Source organism: Littorina saxatilis, linkage group LG3 (assembly GCF_037325665.1).
Source record: "Littorina saxatilis isolate snail1 linkage group LG3, US_GU_Lsax_2.0, whole genome shotgun sequence".
Lineage (NCBI taxonomy): Eukaryota > Metazoa > Mollusca > Gastropoda > Littorinimorpha > Littorinidae > Littorina > Littorina saxatilis.
In genome coordinates, this window is record NC_090247.1 from 25,722,830 (window position 1) to 25,740,913 (window position 18,084).

The window sequence follows — 18,084 nt, forward strand, 5'->3', positions numbered from 1 at the left end:
CGGTCTTGCTGAAACATTGCATTGCGTTCAGTTTCATTCTGTGAGTTCGACAGCTACTTGACTAAATGTTGTATTTTCGCCTTACGCGACTTGTTTTCTGTTTCTTCTGTTCTGTCTCTCTGTCTTTTTTGATGTTTGCAAGCAGAAGCGATGGCCTATGGCAGTGACGGATTGAAAGTGCTCCTGCTTTGGAAAAGTAAAGTTTTTACTGTAATGGTTACATGGTTGCAAAAGAAAGGCATTTGATTATCCCCCATCATATTTTCAGAGGGAGTACATGTTTGATGCAATACCTCAGTAAGATGTGCGTTCGGACCCGTTGAAGATGTGCATTTTTGATGCAAGATTTCTTTTGGTATGTGCAGGTATACTTCTCCTTCCTACAGTCGTGGATCTACATGCTGCAGAGTTTGCCGGAAGGTTCCCAGGACTTGAAATCTGCGCTGGAAGACGAGTGGGAGTTCACTCGCAGCATCTGTATCTACATCATCGGTGGAGAAGCAGAGGCTGGCAAACGCTTCAGGTGAGATTGCATGTGTAATCAAGTGTACGAAACACTTGAATTACCTTTGTCCTTGTATTGGTGTGTACAGATTTTTTTATATTTTGGTTTTAACTTTGTTTATCTCATCCACAGTAACTTTGTTGTTTAGATTACCTTTGGAGGCAAAGCCAGTCAAACAGAAGTGAGTTTGGGTTATCTTAATAGCCCTAATGAAAATAAAACAATAAAAGTCAGCTTTGCTGAACACAAATAATCTCTGTTGTTCAGGATTGGTAGGTGTGTTTTTGATTTTTTTTGTTTGTTAAATCACTGATAATGGGATTTTTGTTTTATAGGGTACTATGCAGAGTGTATCTGAAAGAGTCAATGAAAGAAAAGAGTGTTTTATGTTACAACCGTAGAAGTTATGAACTGAGAAGACTGAGCAAGATTGTAGGAGCTGCAACAAAATGTATAAAAAGGGGAAGGACAAAAGATTACAGGCATAAGTATAAATGATCTGATTATAGTCACTAGACTCGGTTGACATAGCGCTCAACTGAAATATTTTTTGTCACACAGTTCCATGGCATCCAGTCTGCTGAGCTTCACTGCTGATTTCCTGGACAACGGAATTGACGAGAACACGCGCAGCCTTTACGACGTGTCGGGGGTGGAGAGTGAAGAGGGGGAGGAACCAGAAAATAACGATAACAACAACAACGACAGCACACCCAGCATTGAGTGTGATGACAACCGCTCTCGCCCTCGCATCAGCGCTGAAGTCAAGTGAGATTTGGTTTTGATGGTTACTACGTTCTGGTTTTTTTTTTACTTGCTCTGTATTTTGTCTGAATTTTCCTGTCTGTGTAAAGGTTTTGGATGAAAATTCTCTGTGCAAAAGGTTTGCTTAATATTCTTCTTCTTCTTGGTTCATGGGCTGGAATTCCCATGTTCACTCATGTTACTGCACGAGTGGGTTTTTATACATGTGTATGACCGTTTTTACCTTGCAATTCAGGCAGCCATACGTCGCTAGTTGCTTGATATAAAACATGGGTACAGCAGTTTGTGTCCTGAAAACATGGTTTTAAAGTTATTTTACAGAGGATTATTTGTGTGTGTCAAGATGTTAGTGTTATGGTGCGTTGCTGTTTTGTCACAGGCAATCTGTACAAGTGGCACTACGAGGCTTCAAGAATCTTTTCCATGAGGCGAGGGAGAGGGCGTCAAAGGCCTTAGGCTTTGCCAAGAAACTCAGGAAGGTGGGTCCACACAGGTCTTACAAGGGAGAGAATAAAAATCGATGTTGTTGGCTGCGTGGTGTGGCCATAGGCATTGTATGTAAATGGCATCAGACATGAGATTTCCAACATTTCAAGCTCTAGAGATTTCTCTTTGCTGCGCTGGCCGCAAAACCCTTCCACTCGGAGGTGTTCACATAGGGTGAAACCTTATTTCCTTCTTTTTGATGATGTCTATTCTCGTTTCTGAAGTGATTTTCTTCTGCGTGTCCGCTGTGATGAACCATGAAACATCAAAAACGAATTAAAGGGAAACTTTGTATGCTTCAGGATCTTGAAATAGCAGCCGACTTCAACGTGGTAGTGACAATGAGAGAGCTGTTCGACAAACTGAAGGCCACAGACCACGTCCGGGTAAGTATATGGAATAACAAATGCCAGATGTGTGCCTGAAATGATCCATAAAATGATGTTGTTTGTTTGGAGTTTCAAACGTCACAAGCTTTGAAAATATTAGCATTACCTTCAGATTGCATGGTGATTTTTTTTCAGAGAAAACTGGTCTTTTAAGTCTTAAAATTGTTCTCTCTGTTTTGAAAGTTATGGTGTTGATAAACTTCAATTGTAGTCAGACTGATATTACGTTTACCAAGTGTTTCCAGCAAAAATTTTTTAGTGTACTGTTGTCTTCAACGATGAGCAAAATGACAGCAGGAGACTTTACTTGCTTCTGGAGTAGTTTCACTGTCAATGGTTATGATAGCTTTGTGTATGTGTTTATGTGTGTATGTATATATATATATGTGTGTGTGTGTGTATATATGTGTATGTTTGTGTTCATTCATGTAGGCATATGTTCATGGTTCATGTGTGTGTGTGTGTGTGTGTGTTTGTGTGAACATGCGAGTTCATCAGTGTATGCAAACTGTAATGCAATTTGAATTTTTCGAATTTTTATTTCATCGTATTATTATGGTTTTTATATTTAGTCAAGTTTTGACTAAATATTTTAACATCGAGGGGGAATCGAAACGAGGGTCGTGGTGTATGTGCGTCTGTCTGTCTGTCTGTGTGTGTGTGTGTGTGTAGAGCGATTCAGACTAAACTACTGGACCGATCTTTATGAAATTTGACATGAGAGTTCCTGGGTATGAAATCCCCGAACGTTTTTTTCATTTTTTTGATAAATGTCTTCGATGACGTCATATCCGGCTTTTCGTGAAAGTTGAGGCGGCACTGTCACGCCCTCATTTTTCAACCAAATTGGTTGAAATTTTGGTCAAGTAATCTTCGACGAAGCCCGGGGTTCGGTATTGCATTTCAGCTTGGTGGCTTAAAAATTAATTAATGACTTTGGTCATTAAAAATCTGAAAATTGTAAAAAAAAATAAAAATTTATAAAACGATCCAAATTTACGTTTATCTTATTCTCCATCATTTGCTGATTCCAAAAACATATAAATATGTTATATTCGGATTAAAAACAAGCTCTGAAAATTAAATATATAAAAATTATTATCAAATTTTTTTCTCGAAATCAATTCAAAAACACTTTCATCTTATTCCTTGTCGGTTCCTGATTCCAAAAATATATAGATATGATATGTTTGGATTAAAAGCACGCTCAGAAAGTTAAAACGAAGAGAGGTACAGAAAAGCGTGCTATCCTTCTTAGCGCAACGAATACCCCGCTCTTCTTGTCAATTCCACGGGCACTGCCTTTGCCACGGGCGGTGGAGTGACGATGCTACGAGTATACGGTCTTGCTGCGTTGCGTTGCGTTCAGTTTCATTCTGTGAGTTCGACAGCTACTTGACTAAATATTGTATTTTCGCCTTACGCGACTTGTTTTTAAACCTGTTCTTGCTTCAGGTGCGAGCCCCCCTGAGTGCAGGCTACATGATGTTCGTACCCCAGCGCATCGTTGGCAACACACGCCTCATTCTTCAGCTTCTCAACGTCACCAGTGGTCGAGACGATGGTTTATGCCCCGTTGACATCCCCAACATTCGCGAGGAGGGTTACCTGCTCTTGATTTGCTGTGAGGCAGGAGCGGATCACGAACCAGTGTGTCCCCGATGGGACGGCCAGGACGTAAATGTGGAGCCTACTGCTGAAACCACTATCGCTCTGTCACACATCCAGGTAGAGTTTGTTTGAGAGTAGAATTTTGCGAATTGAGCCATTTAGTGTGGATGGTCACTGTAGAATTAGTTGGGTTTTCAGAATTGGGCCGTTTAATGTGAATAGTTACTATTAGAATGTGTTAGGAGTTCAAACTTGGGCCATGTAATGTGGATGGTCTTTGTAGAATTATTAGTTGGGAGTTGCGAATTGGGCCATTTAGTATGGATGGTCACTGTAGAATTAGTTGGGTTTTCAGAATTTGGCCATTCAATGTGAGTGGTCACCGTAGAGCACAGGCACTCGTCACGAGGTGGGCGGGGCCTATGGCTGTCACTTGTGATGGACGGGGGGTCTTTTCTTATGGTTTATACTAGGTATTATAATAAGTTATCGACCTCGTCGGCAAACTTCGCATTCCTGCCATACACAGCTTAACAAAGCAAAACAACGGCTATGATAAAATCAAGCAGACATTAAACTAGCGGACAGTGACAGATGTATACCAATGAGACGTTGCTACTGCTGTCATTTTGCAAAACGGCACGGATTTTGACACACAAAATCCTACGTTTGTCTAGACTGAACGGAAGTTACAAATGACTTACTTCCCCTTATAATCAAACCGAGACAACAATCTGTGTCTTCATTGGCTGAAAGAAAATATTGCGCAAAATCTGTCGCGTAGATCTATTCTAGATTTGAGAAAACATAAGAAGGTTGAATGAAATAGTAAGATTGCTTTTTTGCACGAGACTGGTATTTTTATGGAGCTTGTCTGAATGTCTGTCCAAAATTGCGCACCATAAGAAAGAGGGAGGGAGATAAGCTTAGAGAGGAAAGGGAGAATTTTTGTTTCCCATCCACATCAGTTATGGGTTCGTTGTTGATGTAGAACGATAGCAAAGGAGTCTGATCAGATCATGCACACAGCATGAAACACTCGCAAAGAGGGAGATATAATTTTACTCATCAGGGTTCTTGCATGCTTACAGTGTGATCTTCCTTGCTATTTTTCATCAATAAGCAGAATGCCACAGCAAAATATATTTAACCCAATTGTACTAAGTGGTTTAAGCTAGTTTATCCATCTGCATGTTGATAGTGAAGTTAAGATTTATCTTTTCAATAAGTGGACTCTGCAGTCTGGTTCAGGCTATCCAAATAATCTAATTTCGAGGCTTAGGTTCCCAGTTAGCTAGCACACAAAGAGCACCAAAAGCAGTGACATCTGTGTACAGTGGGCCTACAGAGTAGGGAAACCGAGCTTGACCCATCTGTGCAATTATAAGTTGATCAAAATGCTAATCGAGTCGATTGAAAATTAAGAAGATAATACCTTCTTGCTGCTATGTTATGCGCAAATTTGTTCAACAAAGTAAATAATTATTTACAGGCTCTAATGTTCATCACAAGACATATTCTTTTTTTTCAGAAGCCATATAATCAGGATCATTCCACATCTCATACCTGCATGTGTATACTTCCAAACCCTTGAAGAAGTCAAACATGAGTAATTATATCATAATCCTTCATATATATATATTTCAAAGTTAAAAAAACAAAGGATTACTGTACTCACCATACAAAGACGACACATTATTGATTGATTGTTCATCTTACCACAGTCACTTCGTTGTTTAGATTTATATATTTCAAAATAAATCTTTCAGAAAACACCTCCATATGTTTTTAATTTATACCAATGCATGGGTGCAGGTGCACCCCCCCCCCCCCCCCCCCCTCCAGCAAAAAAATATAAAAAATTGGAAAGCTGATTCTATGACCATTTCTAAGTTCAAATGGCACCAGATGGCACCATTTTGCTTCTTAGGGCCAAAAATTTTTCCGGGGGGGCATGCCCCCGGACCCCCCTAGCAAATTCGGGCGCTTCGCGTCCATCACATTCACTTTCACTTCAAAATGCACCCCCCCTTACAAAGCAACTGATCCGCCCCTGGGTCACACTGGCCGAATCGACTAGGCTATATAGTTTCTCTGGTGAATCCATGGTTTCCAACTCCATCACAAGGATAAAACAATCTAAGTGAGGAGTGCCTGTGCTATAGAGTGTGTTGGAGTTCAAGCTTGGGTCATTTGAACTTCGGATAAGGCGCTATATAAATAAAGAGAATAATAAAAGAGAATAATTTGATGTTGATGGTCACTGTAGATACTTTTGGAGTACATTCCTTCCAATTTGAAAGATGAAGGCAGTGATCACAGGTCTGTCAAGGCTTTCACTTGGAATAAGATTAAGAGCATCCTTTCACTTGGAATAAGATTAAGAGCATCCTTTCACTTAGAATAAGATTAAGAGCATCCTTTCACATGGATTAAGAGCATCCTTTCACTTGGAATAAGATTAACACTATTGTGACTAGCACTGCCACGGCGTTAACGTCCTGCCTGCCCAAGCTTGCCACCAAGAAACTTCCCAAAAATCAGTAACTGTAAAGAAATCTGTCTAGCAAGCTTGAATTAAGTCCAATCACCACCAAATTTTGTGTACTAATTCAAAAATGGATGCCCAGTTCAGCCGTGCTATTTATAAGTTTGTCACGCGATTTGTTTTAGCAAAGGGGGGTGAAAGGGGGATAATTTGTGTTTTTTTGTGTGTGTTTTATTTTCCACTGCTTTTTTTAAAAGTTATTTTTTAACAGAAAGTATTATAAATAATGTTATAACCAAACAAGGTGTAAAACCTATGAATTAGCTGAAATATTGTTAACATTGTACACAGAAATAAGGAGACAGTACAAAGAAAAAAACAAGCAAATCACGCATTCACTCACAGCATCCTGACTCAAATGAAACAAAACTGTGACACTCACCAAATGATGTCTAGGTAATCCATATTGAATATAAGTCACATTTTCACAACAAAGTACCAACTGTACACCTATGAACATTTCCAAAAGGATTAGAAGGCTCCAGCCATCCATTGTTATCAGTGCTGCCACGCCCCCATAGCTCCTGCACGATTCCGAGATACATGTTCGTCTAGCAGTATCACCCCCTACCACGTGTAGTTTGCCGACTCGTACTAGCAACAACAGGACTGTTTCTTCCTCAATATCACTGCTATTATCGCTTTCTTGAGGCGAAAACGACACGATGTATCATGATCTACAGGATCCTCAAGATCCAACATCCGGAGAATCTCCTCCCGTGACAAGGCTCGCCTTCGATTCATTTTTTTTGTTCGAAAACACCACGCAAATCTGCACTAATTTGATCAAGCCGGAAGAGAAAACCACGTGTAACAAGGGAAACAACTCAATTTATTGCAATCTTCAAAAACCGGGAAGCAATCACGAGTCTTGTACCTTGTATGACTGATACTGAAAAATGCGCGTCCCGTCCATGGGCGTGTCAGCGCGGTTACTGATTTATCAGCGTCCCGTCGCGAAAGTGTTAAGAGCATCCTTTCACTTGGAATAAGATTAAGAGCATCCTTTCACATGGAATAAGATTAAGAGCATCCTTTCACATGGAATAAGATCAGGAGCATCCTTTCACTTGGAATAAGATTAAGAGCATCCTTTCACTTGGAATAAGATTAAGAGCATCCTTTCACTTGGAATAAGATTAAGAGCATCCTTTCACATGGAATAAGATCAAGAGCATCCTTTCACTTGGAATAAGATCAAGAGCATCCTTTCACTTGGAATAAGATTAAGAGCATCCTTTCACTTGGAATAAGATTAAGAGCATCCTTTCACTTGGAATAAGATTAAGAGCATCCTTTCACTTGGAATAAGATTAAGAGCATCCTTTCACATGGAATAAGATTAAGAGCATCCTTTCACATGGAATAAGATTAAGAGCATCCTTTCACATGGACACATACCAACAATGAACAGCCCGACTGCTTTCTGTGCACAGTGACAATTCTTTGGGGAATTATTTGCGTGACACCTGTGCAATCTGCAACATTAATTCAGCAAAAATTGCCAGCTCAAGACAGAAAGCAGTCAGGCTGCAGATTTGTGTGTGATTGTCTCCAAGTGGAGGGATGCTCCTTTCACATGCAAAAGCTTAAGACAGATCTGAGGTGGTGTACACGATTGCTTGAATAGGGAAAAGATACCTTTAAAAGACTCAGAAATGCTCTAATCATGGTGTTTGAGAATACAAACAGGGACGCTGTGTTTCAGTTGGAAGGCTTGCTGTACGTGGTGATCCATTCATCTTCCCTGGGCAGCCGGCGCAAAGAGTTTCAGAGGATCATGGGAAATACGGTTGCACTGGTGTACGAACAGACTCCGTGCCACCAGGCCATCGCAGAATCACTGTCAGAAGTCAAGGTTCGTAAAGATTTACAGTGACTGTTGAATTAAAAGGAAAGAAGAAGAAAGATAAAGGAACTGTATCTGCCGTGAAATGAACAGTAGATTTTCCCGTCATTTTACAGCCTGGGCGATCTAAAGGGAAATCTATTGTTTCAGAGTTCTCTCTTAGTCTAATGGGATCAGTCTAGTCCTGAATCTATTGTCTCAAAAATGATTATCTTTGGAAAAAGTATTTGTACAAATAGTTTGTTCAGTCATGCAGATTTTTGTAAGGAATTCAGGCTGCTATTCCAAAAAATGTTTCTCCTATGAAAACACTTAACAATGTTGAAAACTAAATTTCATGGCTGTAGCACAGAGCATCTTTAAGTACCTTTGATCTGAAGAAGCATGTAGGTCCATGTTATATTGTTTCTCCCTCTTGTCTCTTTTTCCCTTTTTCCTCTCCCTACCCCCACTCCCCTTTCCCATGTTCTCTCTGTTTGATATTTCATGCTTTTAATCAAACACTTGCAATTGCATAACATTTTGTGTGTGCAGTTGAATGCGCTGGAACTGCAAGAGAAGGTTGCAGAGGCTGTTCGCCAGGTGGACGACAAACTCAACTTTAACGACGTCATTCAGCATGAGGACAACTTGCTCAAACTGTACAGAGAAACCATGCTGCAGTGCTACAACTTTGGATTTGAAGTGAGTTTCAGTCGAAAAATTGAATAGAAGTTGCAGTTATAAGTTGATCTCAAATGTGTAGTTTTTCTGTGACGTTTGTGAGCAAAGTATTTTGTACATAGAGAAAGGAGAAACATTCTATGCCAAACTGAAATGTAAAAACAAGCTGCACATTAATTTCTGCAAGATGGAGTTTCCTTTATCTTAATCGGATTGACCCATGGCCCGACGAATCGGTGGTCGTGCTAGACATTTTCATAACGGGTGGCTCTTGCAGAAATGGGTCACTCAGCTACACCAACCAGTCAAACCAGCTTTGAAAGACAGTAAATGGGTCACTCAGCTACACCAACCAGTCAAACCAGCTTTGAAAGACAGTAAATGGGTCACTCAGCTACACCAACCAGTCAAACCAGCTTTGAAAGACAGTAAATGGGAACCATGCACAAGCAAAGGCATGAGCAGCCACAGCAGAGCAAAAATATTTGCGACCGTGAGCTCTCGCTGAAAAAGTCGTATGACTAGACCACATGCTGTGGAGCGGTAGTGACGTCACACACGCCAGAGGGGAGATAACCCCCTTGGACTAGCGCACACTTACCAACGCACTATTGCAGCACTTTTTTGTGGGGTTGCTTCCCTTAAAGTTTTGACGGGTAGCGTATTTCAGACCTGTAGCATCTCAGACTGTGTCAATGCTTATATGTGATTCGGAGTAAGAATATGTAATTTAATTAATTTATTTGTCAGAAAGGGACTGTTCAAACAAAATATCAGCTAGAATGTATATTGTACATGTATGACCTGCGTCCATTTTATTCCATTATTTTGAGATTTTATCTGTAAAACACCATAAATTCCCTGCCTGATGGAACATTTTTTTAATGTTTTTCCCATGACAGTACTCCAAAGAAGTGATGCGCCTGATTGCCTCAGATCAGCGTGAACGACAGTGTCACACTCTGGTGGCTTTCGCAGGTGACTGGATGTCCTTCGTCCTGCAGAAGTGTGAGCGAGGCAGAGGAACTCGACCCAGGTGAGAATCTTTTCTTTTTTGGTACCCAATGATGATGTTAAAATAGCGAAAGCAGTAGTGAGATTGTGTGTAGTCTACAGTTCTGTGTCTTGGATAGTTAGAACTAGAATTGGTGGAGATCAGGTAGATATTACTTTTCATTAAGTAAGGTTGAATCGGGTTGAGAATTTTGCAGGGAAGATATTTTTGAACAAACAGACTGCAGGCATGGGAATTGTCCGCCGAAAGGCAAATTTCCGCCGTATTTTTTTTTGTTCCGCCGAAAAAGCAAAAGTGTCTGCCAAAAAAATAAATGGGGAAGGCAAAAATGGTTCTGAAAACCTAATTTAATGGCAAACTTGGAGGTCATATGACACCAAATTGCACCATTTGGGTTCTTTGGAGAGAAAAAAATTCCGGGGGTGGCATGCCCCCGAACACCCCTAGCAGGGCTAGGCGCTTTGCGCTGTCCACTTTGCTATTATTTACAAATGTTCAGCCTTTTTTACTTTTTTCAATTCCCATGCCTGAGACTGTCACTTGAGTAGAGCTGAGAATCAAAGGACAGGTGGTTTCTGTACTCGCATACAATTTTATTGAGGGCAGATGAGTAAATCAAGGAGGTTTGAAAGGGGTTCGAAACTGCTAATAAAAAAATTGATTAAGAGCTTGCCTCTAAACTTCAGACAGAATGTTGCTAAACAGTGACTTTTTCCCTTATGCTTATATCTGTTCTCTCGTGCCCCATGTCTTTTTACATTTAGTCAAGTTTTGACTAAATGTTTTAACATAAAGGGGGGAATCGAGACGAGGGTCGTGGTGTGTGTGTGTGTGTCTGTCTGTCTGTCTGTGTGTGTGTGTGTAGAGCGATTCAGACCAAACTACTGGACCGATCTTTATGAAATTTGACATGAGAGTTCCTGGGAATGATATCCCCGGACGTTTTTTTCCTTTTTTCGATAAATGTCTTTGATGACGTCATATCCGGCTTTTTGTAAAAGTTGAGGCGGCACTGTCACACCCTCATTTTTCAATCAAATTGATTGAAATTTTGGCAAAGCAATCTTCGACAAAGGCCGGGGTTTGGTATTGCATTTCAGCTTGGTGGCTTAAAAACTAATGAGTGAGTTTGGTCATTAAAAATCGGAAATTTGTAATTAAAATTATTTTTTTTATTAAACGATCCAAAAACAATTTCATCTTATTCTTCGTCATTTGCTGATTCCAAAAACATATAAATATGTTATATTTGGATTAAAAACAAGCTCTGAAAATTAAAAATATAAAAATTATGATCAAAATTAAATTTCCAAAATCGATTTAAAAACAATTCCGTCTTATTCCTTGTCGGTTCCTGATTCCAAAAACATATAGATATGATATGTTTGGATTAAAAACACGCTCAGAAAGTTAAAACGAAGAGAGGTACAGAAAAGCGTGCTATGCAGCACAGCGAAACCACTACAGCGCTGAACAGGCTCGTCAGTTTCACTCCGTTTTGCACAAGCGGCAGTGAAAAAATGCAGTGCGTTCAGTTTCATTCTGTGAGTTTGACTGAGCTTGACTAAATGTTGTATTTTCGTCTTACGCGACTTGTTTCATCTTCTTTTTTTTCCCCACCTCCTGTACTACCACCCCCTCCCTTTTCTGATTGTTTGCGTATGGGTTTCAGATGGGCGACTCTTCATGTTGAAAAATCTAGAAGGTTTAAGCCCAATGACACAGTGAATATGCAGAGTTTAATTTCAAGTGGACGACTTTTGATGTTGAATAATTGAGGTTAATCAACTTAATGTGCAGTTACACAGTGAATATATAATTGAATAGGGCCTTTTACAGCAGACCGCACGCTGAATCATTTTGAGTTACTCCCCTTGGGTACGGGCAACCTCGCTGTCGAAGCCACGCTGCAAACGGAGGAGTTAGATAGGTACAACTGCGTTCAGTTGAGAAAGTTTTTGAAAGACAGGGGCATTACTGTTACTGGATACAGACGAGATGGTCTGCTGCAACTTGTGAAAACTGCACAGCAGTTGGAAGTACCGATCGATCCGGATTTTACAAGACAGGACGTGCATGAAAAACTTTCCGAAAAACTTCGACAGATCGGATTTCCACCACGCGATCCTTTTACATCCGAAGGAAAAAGTGACCTATCAAACGCACCCAGGATCGGTGTTGTTGACATCCGAGAAAAAGAACGATTTCGACCAGAAGAAGGCGAAAGCTTACAAATCCTTTGAAGAGTATCGCCTTTTTTTTGATGGCCATGTGCTCAACTTGAGATGTGCCGAAGTGGAAAAAAGGGGGGGGGGGGGGGGGGGGGGAGGGGCAAGTACTTACATTTCACAACTTAGGCATGTTATTGTTATTGTTAGTATTGTTACTCCTCACTGAAACCAAGTAGAGCAGGCTGTTCACCCTCAATAATGCTTTTACTGTCTTAGTACTGTCACTGTATGTTTGCATGCATACATGCAAATATTAGTAAGCTTCCATGAAATATTGAATATATCCATTTCACAGCACTAGGATGGGATGTATGGCACTTTGAATCACTAACAGTAGCACTGCCTCTTCCATACCCATCTCCTTTTTGAAAAGAGTATACGTATGGACCAGTGGCAGTGAATGGTTAATGATCATATGGGTTGCTCTGATTTCATTCATGATCAGGTACATTTGTTTTTTTAACCACACAAACACTTAGACAACAATTATCAGAGTATGAGTTTTTCCGCGTTTTGATTTTCATTTAAATCCAAGTCACAGCTTCTGTTTTATGATGAGTGATGTAGTTTGAAACACTTGGACAACAATTATCAGAGTATGAGTTTTTCCGCGTTTTGATTTTCATTTAAATCCAAGTCACAGCTTCTGTTTTATGATGAGTGATGTAGTTTGAAACACTTGGACAACAATTATCAGAGTATGAGTTTTTCCGCGTTTTGATTTTCATTTAAATCCAAGTCACAGCTTCTGTTTTATGATGAGTGATGTAGTTTGAAACACTTGGACAACAATTATCAGAGTATGAGTTTTTCCGCGTTTTGATTTTCATTTAAATCCAAGTCACAGCTTCTGTTTTATGATGAGTGATGTAGTTTGAAACACTTGGACAACAATTATCAGAGTATGAGTTTTTCCGCGTTTTGATTTTCATTTAAATCCAAGTCACAGCTTCTGTTTTATGATGAGTGATGTAGTTTGAAGTGTTGGTATTAAATGTTCACTGACAATCATTCTGTGCTGGTATTCCCATTTTCACCTGCAGGGTTATGAAATATATGGGGAGAAACTTGGTCAGTAAAATCATCTTCACGCGTGAAAATTTCTTCCTCTCTCAGCACATAAAGTCAAAGCATGGTACAATCTTTTTTGTTCCATTTATACTTATGAAGAAAAGCAGCATGTCATTTTCAAGTGCCCCCCGACGAAGTGTTTTGTGCAAATGTAGGTGTCTTTGTTGACTTTTTCGATGTTGAACCTCTCGATCGTTCTTCCACATAGTTTAATCCATTTTCGGCACTTTTCTAAATCTCTAGAGGGTTTGGAAAACGGTACCCATCCAACACCGACCATGTGTGATCTCTCACGGTGTCTTAAATCACTTCCACACACGCCATAACAGCAATGTTTGTGCACCATCGTACAGCTCCACCATTCAAACAACGCGCAAAAATGGCTGACTTTGCCCAAGGCACAGCGGGCCAAGGTCGCCTAAAATAGCCTTGGTGTAAAAGACACTATTTCAGTTGACGCCTCTTGATGTTGAATTTCCTGAAAGGTTTATGTGTACTTGTAGTGACACAGTGAATATTTAGAGTTTATTTTCAGGTGGGCGACTCATGGCCTTGACTTTCTGACCTCTGTGTGTGACCCCAAGTTTCTGGCGTACATCACAAATCAGGACTTCGAGGTAAGAAACTGAGGATTGTGTGTCACCAATAGTCACAGTGCTTCCTGTGAGAATAACTGTGAAGAGCTTTGATGTGGTGGTGTTGTGCGTGTGTGTTGTGGTGTGAGTGTGTGTGTGTGTGGTGTGTTTGTTTGTGTTTGGTTAAAAAAAAAATCTGATGTCTGTTAAAAAAAAACGCCCGACATGTGATTCATTCTATTTGCACCGGAAAGCTTTCATGTTGAAAATCAATATCTGAATATAAATCTTGGTACCCAGTTAAAAAATGTACTAGTATTTTTTCTGTTCTTTCAGAAATTCAAGCAGACGATCAGCGACTGTTTGACCCACGTGATTGGCACCATGGAACAGAGGCCTATTGGTGCAGGTATGTTTTAATCTACAGGTTATTCTCTGGGTTTGCTGAAAGCATTACATATAGGTATTGCTGTGCTGCCTGACTTTGTGAATGTTGCCCCCACACACACATGCAGGCACACACGCAAGCACACAAACGTGCACACACGCGCACACACACACACACACATACACACACACACACACACACACACACACACACACACACACACACACACACACACACACACACACACACACACACACACACACACAGTGTGATACACACACATACAGTAATACAAACACACACAAACACACACACCTCTCTCTCTCTCTCTCTCTCTCTCTCTCTCTCTCTCTCTCTCTCTCTCTCTCTCTCTCTCTCTCTCTCTCTCTCTCTCTCCTTTTGCAACATGAATCTGGCAAGCACAACTGGGTTTCCAAAGTTAAGACGGTGTTAACTGTAAACGGGTTTGGCATTGTTTGGCTGTGCCAAGGGGTTTGTTTGTTTTGTTTGTTTGTTTGCTTAACGCCCAGCCGACCACGAAGGGCCATATCAGGGCGGTGCTGCTTTGACATATGACGTGCGCCACACACAAGACAGAAGTCGCAGCACAGGCTTCATGTCTCACCCAGTCACATTAATCTGACACCGGACCAACCAGTCCTAGCACTAACCCCATTATGCCAGACGCCAGGCGGAGCAGCCACTAGATTGCCAATTTTAAAGTCTTAGGTATGACCCGGCCGCGGTTCGAACCCACGACCTCCTGATCACGGGGCGGACGCCTTACCACTAGGCCAACTGTGCCGGTGTGTGCCAAGGTGTTGGCTACAATAAAGGTTTTGTTTCCCAGTTTAAAGATCGACTGATTTGTATGTATAAACAAAACTGTCATTGGCAAATGGAGACAAACGAGAAGTATCAATTGTTTTATTCTTTTAAAAGTGTTTTTCAACCTGAGAAGTACATACATAATATGTATAACAAACAAATGGAAAAGAGATACGCTTGCTAGATTTTGGTTAAGAGCCTGTGGGCTGAGGAGCAATGTTCAGTGGTTTTTAATACAACAGGCATGCGACAGTGCATGCCCGATGTGTGATGGAGGCTGTGAAGACGAGGTACACTTTCTTTTCCACTGTACAGCCTATGCTGATATCCGTGCAAAGTGTAATGTGTTAAAAAGTTGTTCTGAACCAGCCTCAATGGAAGATGTAACCCGTATCCTAGCCCTGGATGAAGAAAGTGTACTCGAAGCACAATTTATTTCTAAGGCACTAAACATGCGCAAAAAGAAACTAGATGAGTCAAGCTGAAATGATGTATAATGTCATTTTTACGTACGCAAATGTTGGACTGGATGGTCTTCTCATCGGGTTGCGTGTACATGTATACGCGTGGATTTACACGTGTGCAGGTGTAGTCTATATAGGCGTGTGTGTGTGTGTGTGTTCGTCTGCAGCCATTGTTGTTTTTGTATAGATATGTATTTAGACATGTTCTCCTACTAGTCACGCGAGGGTAACGCCGACTAGTGGTTAATTGGTTTTAGATATTTGTGGTCTGCAGATTGATTGGTTTTATGAGTGTGTGTTAACTGTTGGATCAGTATTTTCCTTTGTGTGTACATACTATACCTTGCTTTTTACCCTTAGTCTTAGATATTTTTGTTTACCTATGGCTTTCGTGTCGGTGTGTTTGTTTGTTCGTACTCATAAACTAGTTTGCTATGTTTTTGTTGTTATTAATGTTTTGTTCATTCGTTCTTTTACCCCTTTTATGAATGATGCAGAAATTGTTGTTTTACCTTGTCTATAAGGCTTTTATTAGCTACTGACAATAAAGTGTCAAAGCCTCTCTCTCTCTCTCTCTCTCTCTCTCTCTCTCTCTCTCTCTCTCTCTCTCTCTCTCTCTCTCTCTTTCTCTCTCTCTCTCTCTCTCTCTCTCTCTCTCTCTCTCTTTCTCTCTCTTTCTCTCTCTCTCTCTCTCTCTCTCCCCCCCCCCCCCCCCATAACCAAAACAAATTTTTCTCAGCATTTTTTGTCCACCTGCAAATGACAGTGTGTTTAATTCCAGGTATATCCATCGTGTCCAAATCGTCCATGGAGCTTCGTCCTCAAGGCATCCAGCGCTTCGTGTCTTGGCCAGAGCCGGGCGGCGCGGGAAAGTTTCAGCGCTCAACTTCCGCTCGCTCCGTGTCCAGCGAGCCATCGGGCCACGTTCCAGCATCCGGTCTCTCTACCCCTTCTACGCCCAGCCCTCAGCCCGACCCACGTGAGTGTTATGGTGGCGGTAGTTTTGTGGTGTTTCATTTTGACTGCAGTGAATATAACATCGATGTCATATTAGTGTTAACAGCTTTCGCATAATACTGCTGCCTACTTTGTGAGATATATACATACACATTTATTGCTGTGCTAGTACAAGCGTTATGTTGATTCATTCTGACAAAGTGGATGTAATCTGCAGATGATCGTTTCTCTGTAATAGAATTGAACATTATTTTTATGTGGAGTGTTTGGCAAAGAGATGGGTGCTTAATTTAATACCTGTACTTACATAGTTTCATTGAGTTACAAAAGCCCCAGTTTTCCGCAAGGCAACTTATGTAAGAAGGAATAACCTAATGGATGCAAAATCTTTTACTGAAGGAAATGAAGATGTTTTAATGCTGAGGGTTTGAGCTTTACATGGGCATAGGATTTGTCGATGTTGGTGGATGGGTATTGTATCTTCATTTGTTTTGAAAGAAAATTTGTTGGTGGTAATACTTCTCTCTAATGAGGGATACCCAAATGAATAAATGTCTGAGGTGTATCTGTTGTCAGTGTAGTGGTGGGTGTATATATGTGGGGTTAATTTTTTGTTTCATTTTGTATTGTTTCACATTGGAATATCAAAATGCTTCTTTTGTTACACAAAATGAGCCGTTGCCAGAATGTATGAGTAACGAGCGACCTGAAGTTTCTTTGGCAAAATGACAAAATGGTTGTGTTGTTCGTTTTCATGTTTTATGTGGTACGGCTTGCACTTAAAGGCATAAAACGCTGACACTGGCTCAGAATTGCAAAGTTTTTCACCTATACACTTTACGAACATACCAGATGCAAGTATAATGTTAACAAACAAAATCCGATGTAACTTGCCTCATCATATAGTGTCTGTATTCATTTGAATGGAACATGCATTTTGGCAATGGCTCGACCTGCTGCATGAGTTGTGTGGAATGTGTATGTGTACGCAGCTTGAATGTGTTATGCGCTAGGTACTGGTATGCATCGTTTGATGCCCGAGTCGCACAGCGAGGTCAACATTCATGACGGTTCTGACGGGGGGATTATCTTGGATATTCACAACCGAAGACACCCTCACAGAGGTTGGAGTTTGGACTTGTTTTATTTTCCTTCACATTGACATTCTTTGGACGTACCTATTCTGTGTTGCGTAACTATGCACTGTCTTTGGATTTCGCTCTGTATTGTTTGATCACGCATGGCAATTTCTATGCTAGTATTTTTTTGCAAGTGCAAATTCGGGCCAAGATTCAGGTCAGTTTGTCAGGCCAAATAGTCAAATCAAGCCTAGATTATAATGTATTACACAAATCTATCACACAAAAGTGACGTCACATTAAATTTGTTATATACATAATATCACTTACATATATTATATCTATTGCACACATCTTTTAAACAAAAATGTCAGCTGGTAGTAATGACGGGTTATCAGTGTCAAATATATGGATTTCAAAAGTTTACCAGTATAATACACGAAGTGGAAATTATTAGCTAGCAAGGTGCCTGCATATCTGCTATTCTCCATCTCCTCTCTTTCTTTGTCAAATGCTGCATTGGCTTTTGATTTCCTTTTTTCAGATTTGCCTTTATTTTTCTTACTCCCCATCTTCTTTGCTTATCTAATGCTGCTCTTCTTGGCAACCCCCACCAGAACCCTCACGCCCTCTTCTGTTCTGTCTGTCCTTGCTTCTTTC

The 18,084-nt window shown here is 40.6% G+C and overlaps 1 protein-coding gene and 1 long non-coding RNA gene across 3 annotated transcripts in view; one reads left to right on the forward strand and one right to left on the reverse strand.

The window, feature by feature from the left end:
* LOC138961973 (uncharacterized) overlaps positions 1 to 18,084 on the reverse strand; it is a 109,871-nt gene that overhangs the window by 43,658 nt on the left and 48,129 nt on the right. The gene's annotated exons all lie outside the window — the stretch shown is intronic.
* The window catches only part of LOC138961965 (mitogen-activated protein kinase kinase kinase 4-like), a 76,666-nt gene that overhangs the window by 36,729 nt on the left and 21,853 nt on the right, over positions 1 to 18,084 (forward strand). Inside the window, exons 6-17 of one of the 2 annotated variants that reach the window (XM_070333647.1) lie at positions 366 to 523; positions 1,067 to 1,273; positions 1,650 to 1,749; positions 2,059 to 2,142; positions 3,601 to 3,873; positions 8,013 to 8,162; positions 8,688 to 8,837; positions 9,719 to 9,852; positions 13,669 to 13,750; positions 14,045 to 14,117; positions 16,170 to 16,367; positions 17,359 to 17,469. In XM_070333647.1, the coding sequence (XP_070189748.1) occupies positions 366 to 523; positions 1,067 to 1,273; positions 1,650 to 1,749; positions 2,059 to 2,142; positions 3,601 to 3,873; positions 8,013 to 8,162; positions 8,688 to 8,837; positions 9,719 to 9,852; positions 13,669 to 13,750; positions 14,045 to 14,117; positions 16,170 to 16,367; positions 17,359 to 17,469 (1,720 nt within the window). The remainder of the gene's footprint in view (positions 1 to 365; positions 524 to 1,066; positions 1,274 to 1,649; positions 1,750 to 2,058; positions 2,143 to 3,600; positions 3,874 to 8,012; positions 8,163 to 8,687; positions 8,838 to 9,718; positions 9,853 to 13,668; positions 13,751 to 14,044; positions 14,118 to 16,169; positions 16,368 to 17,358; positions 17,470 to 18,084) is intronic. The other variant, XM_070333648.1, reaches the window with a different exon arrangement.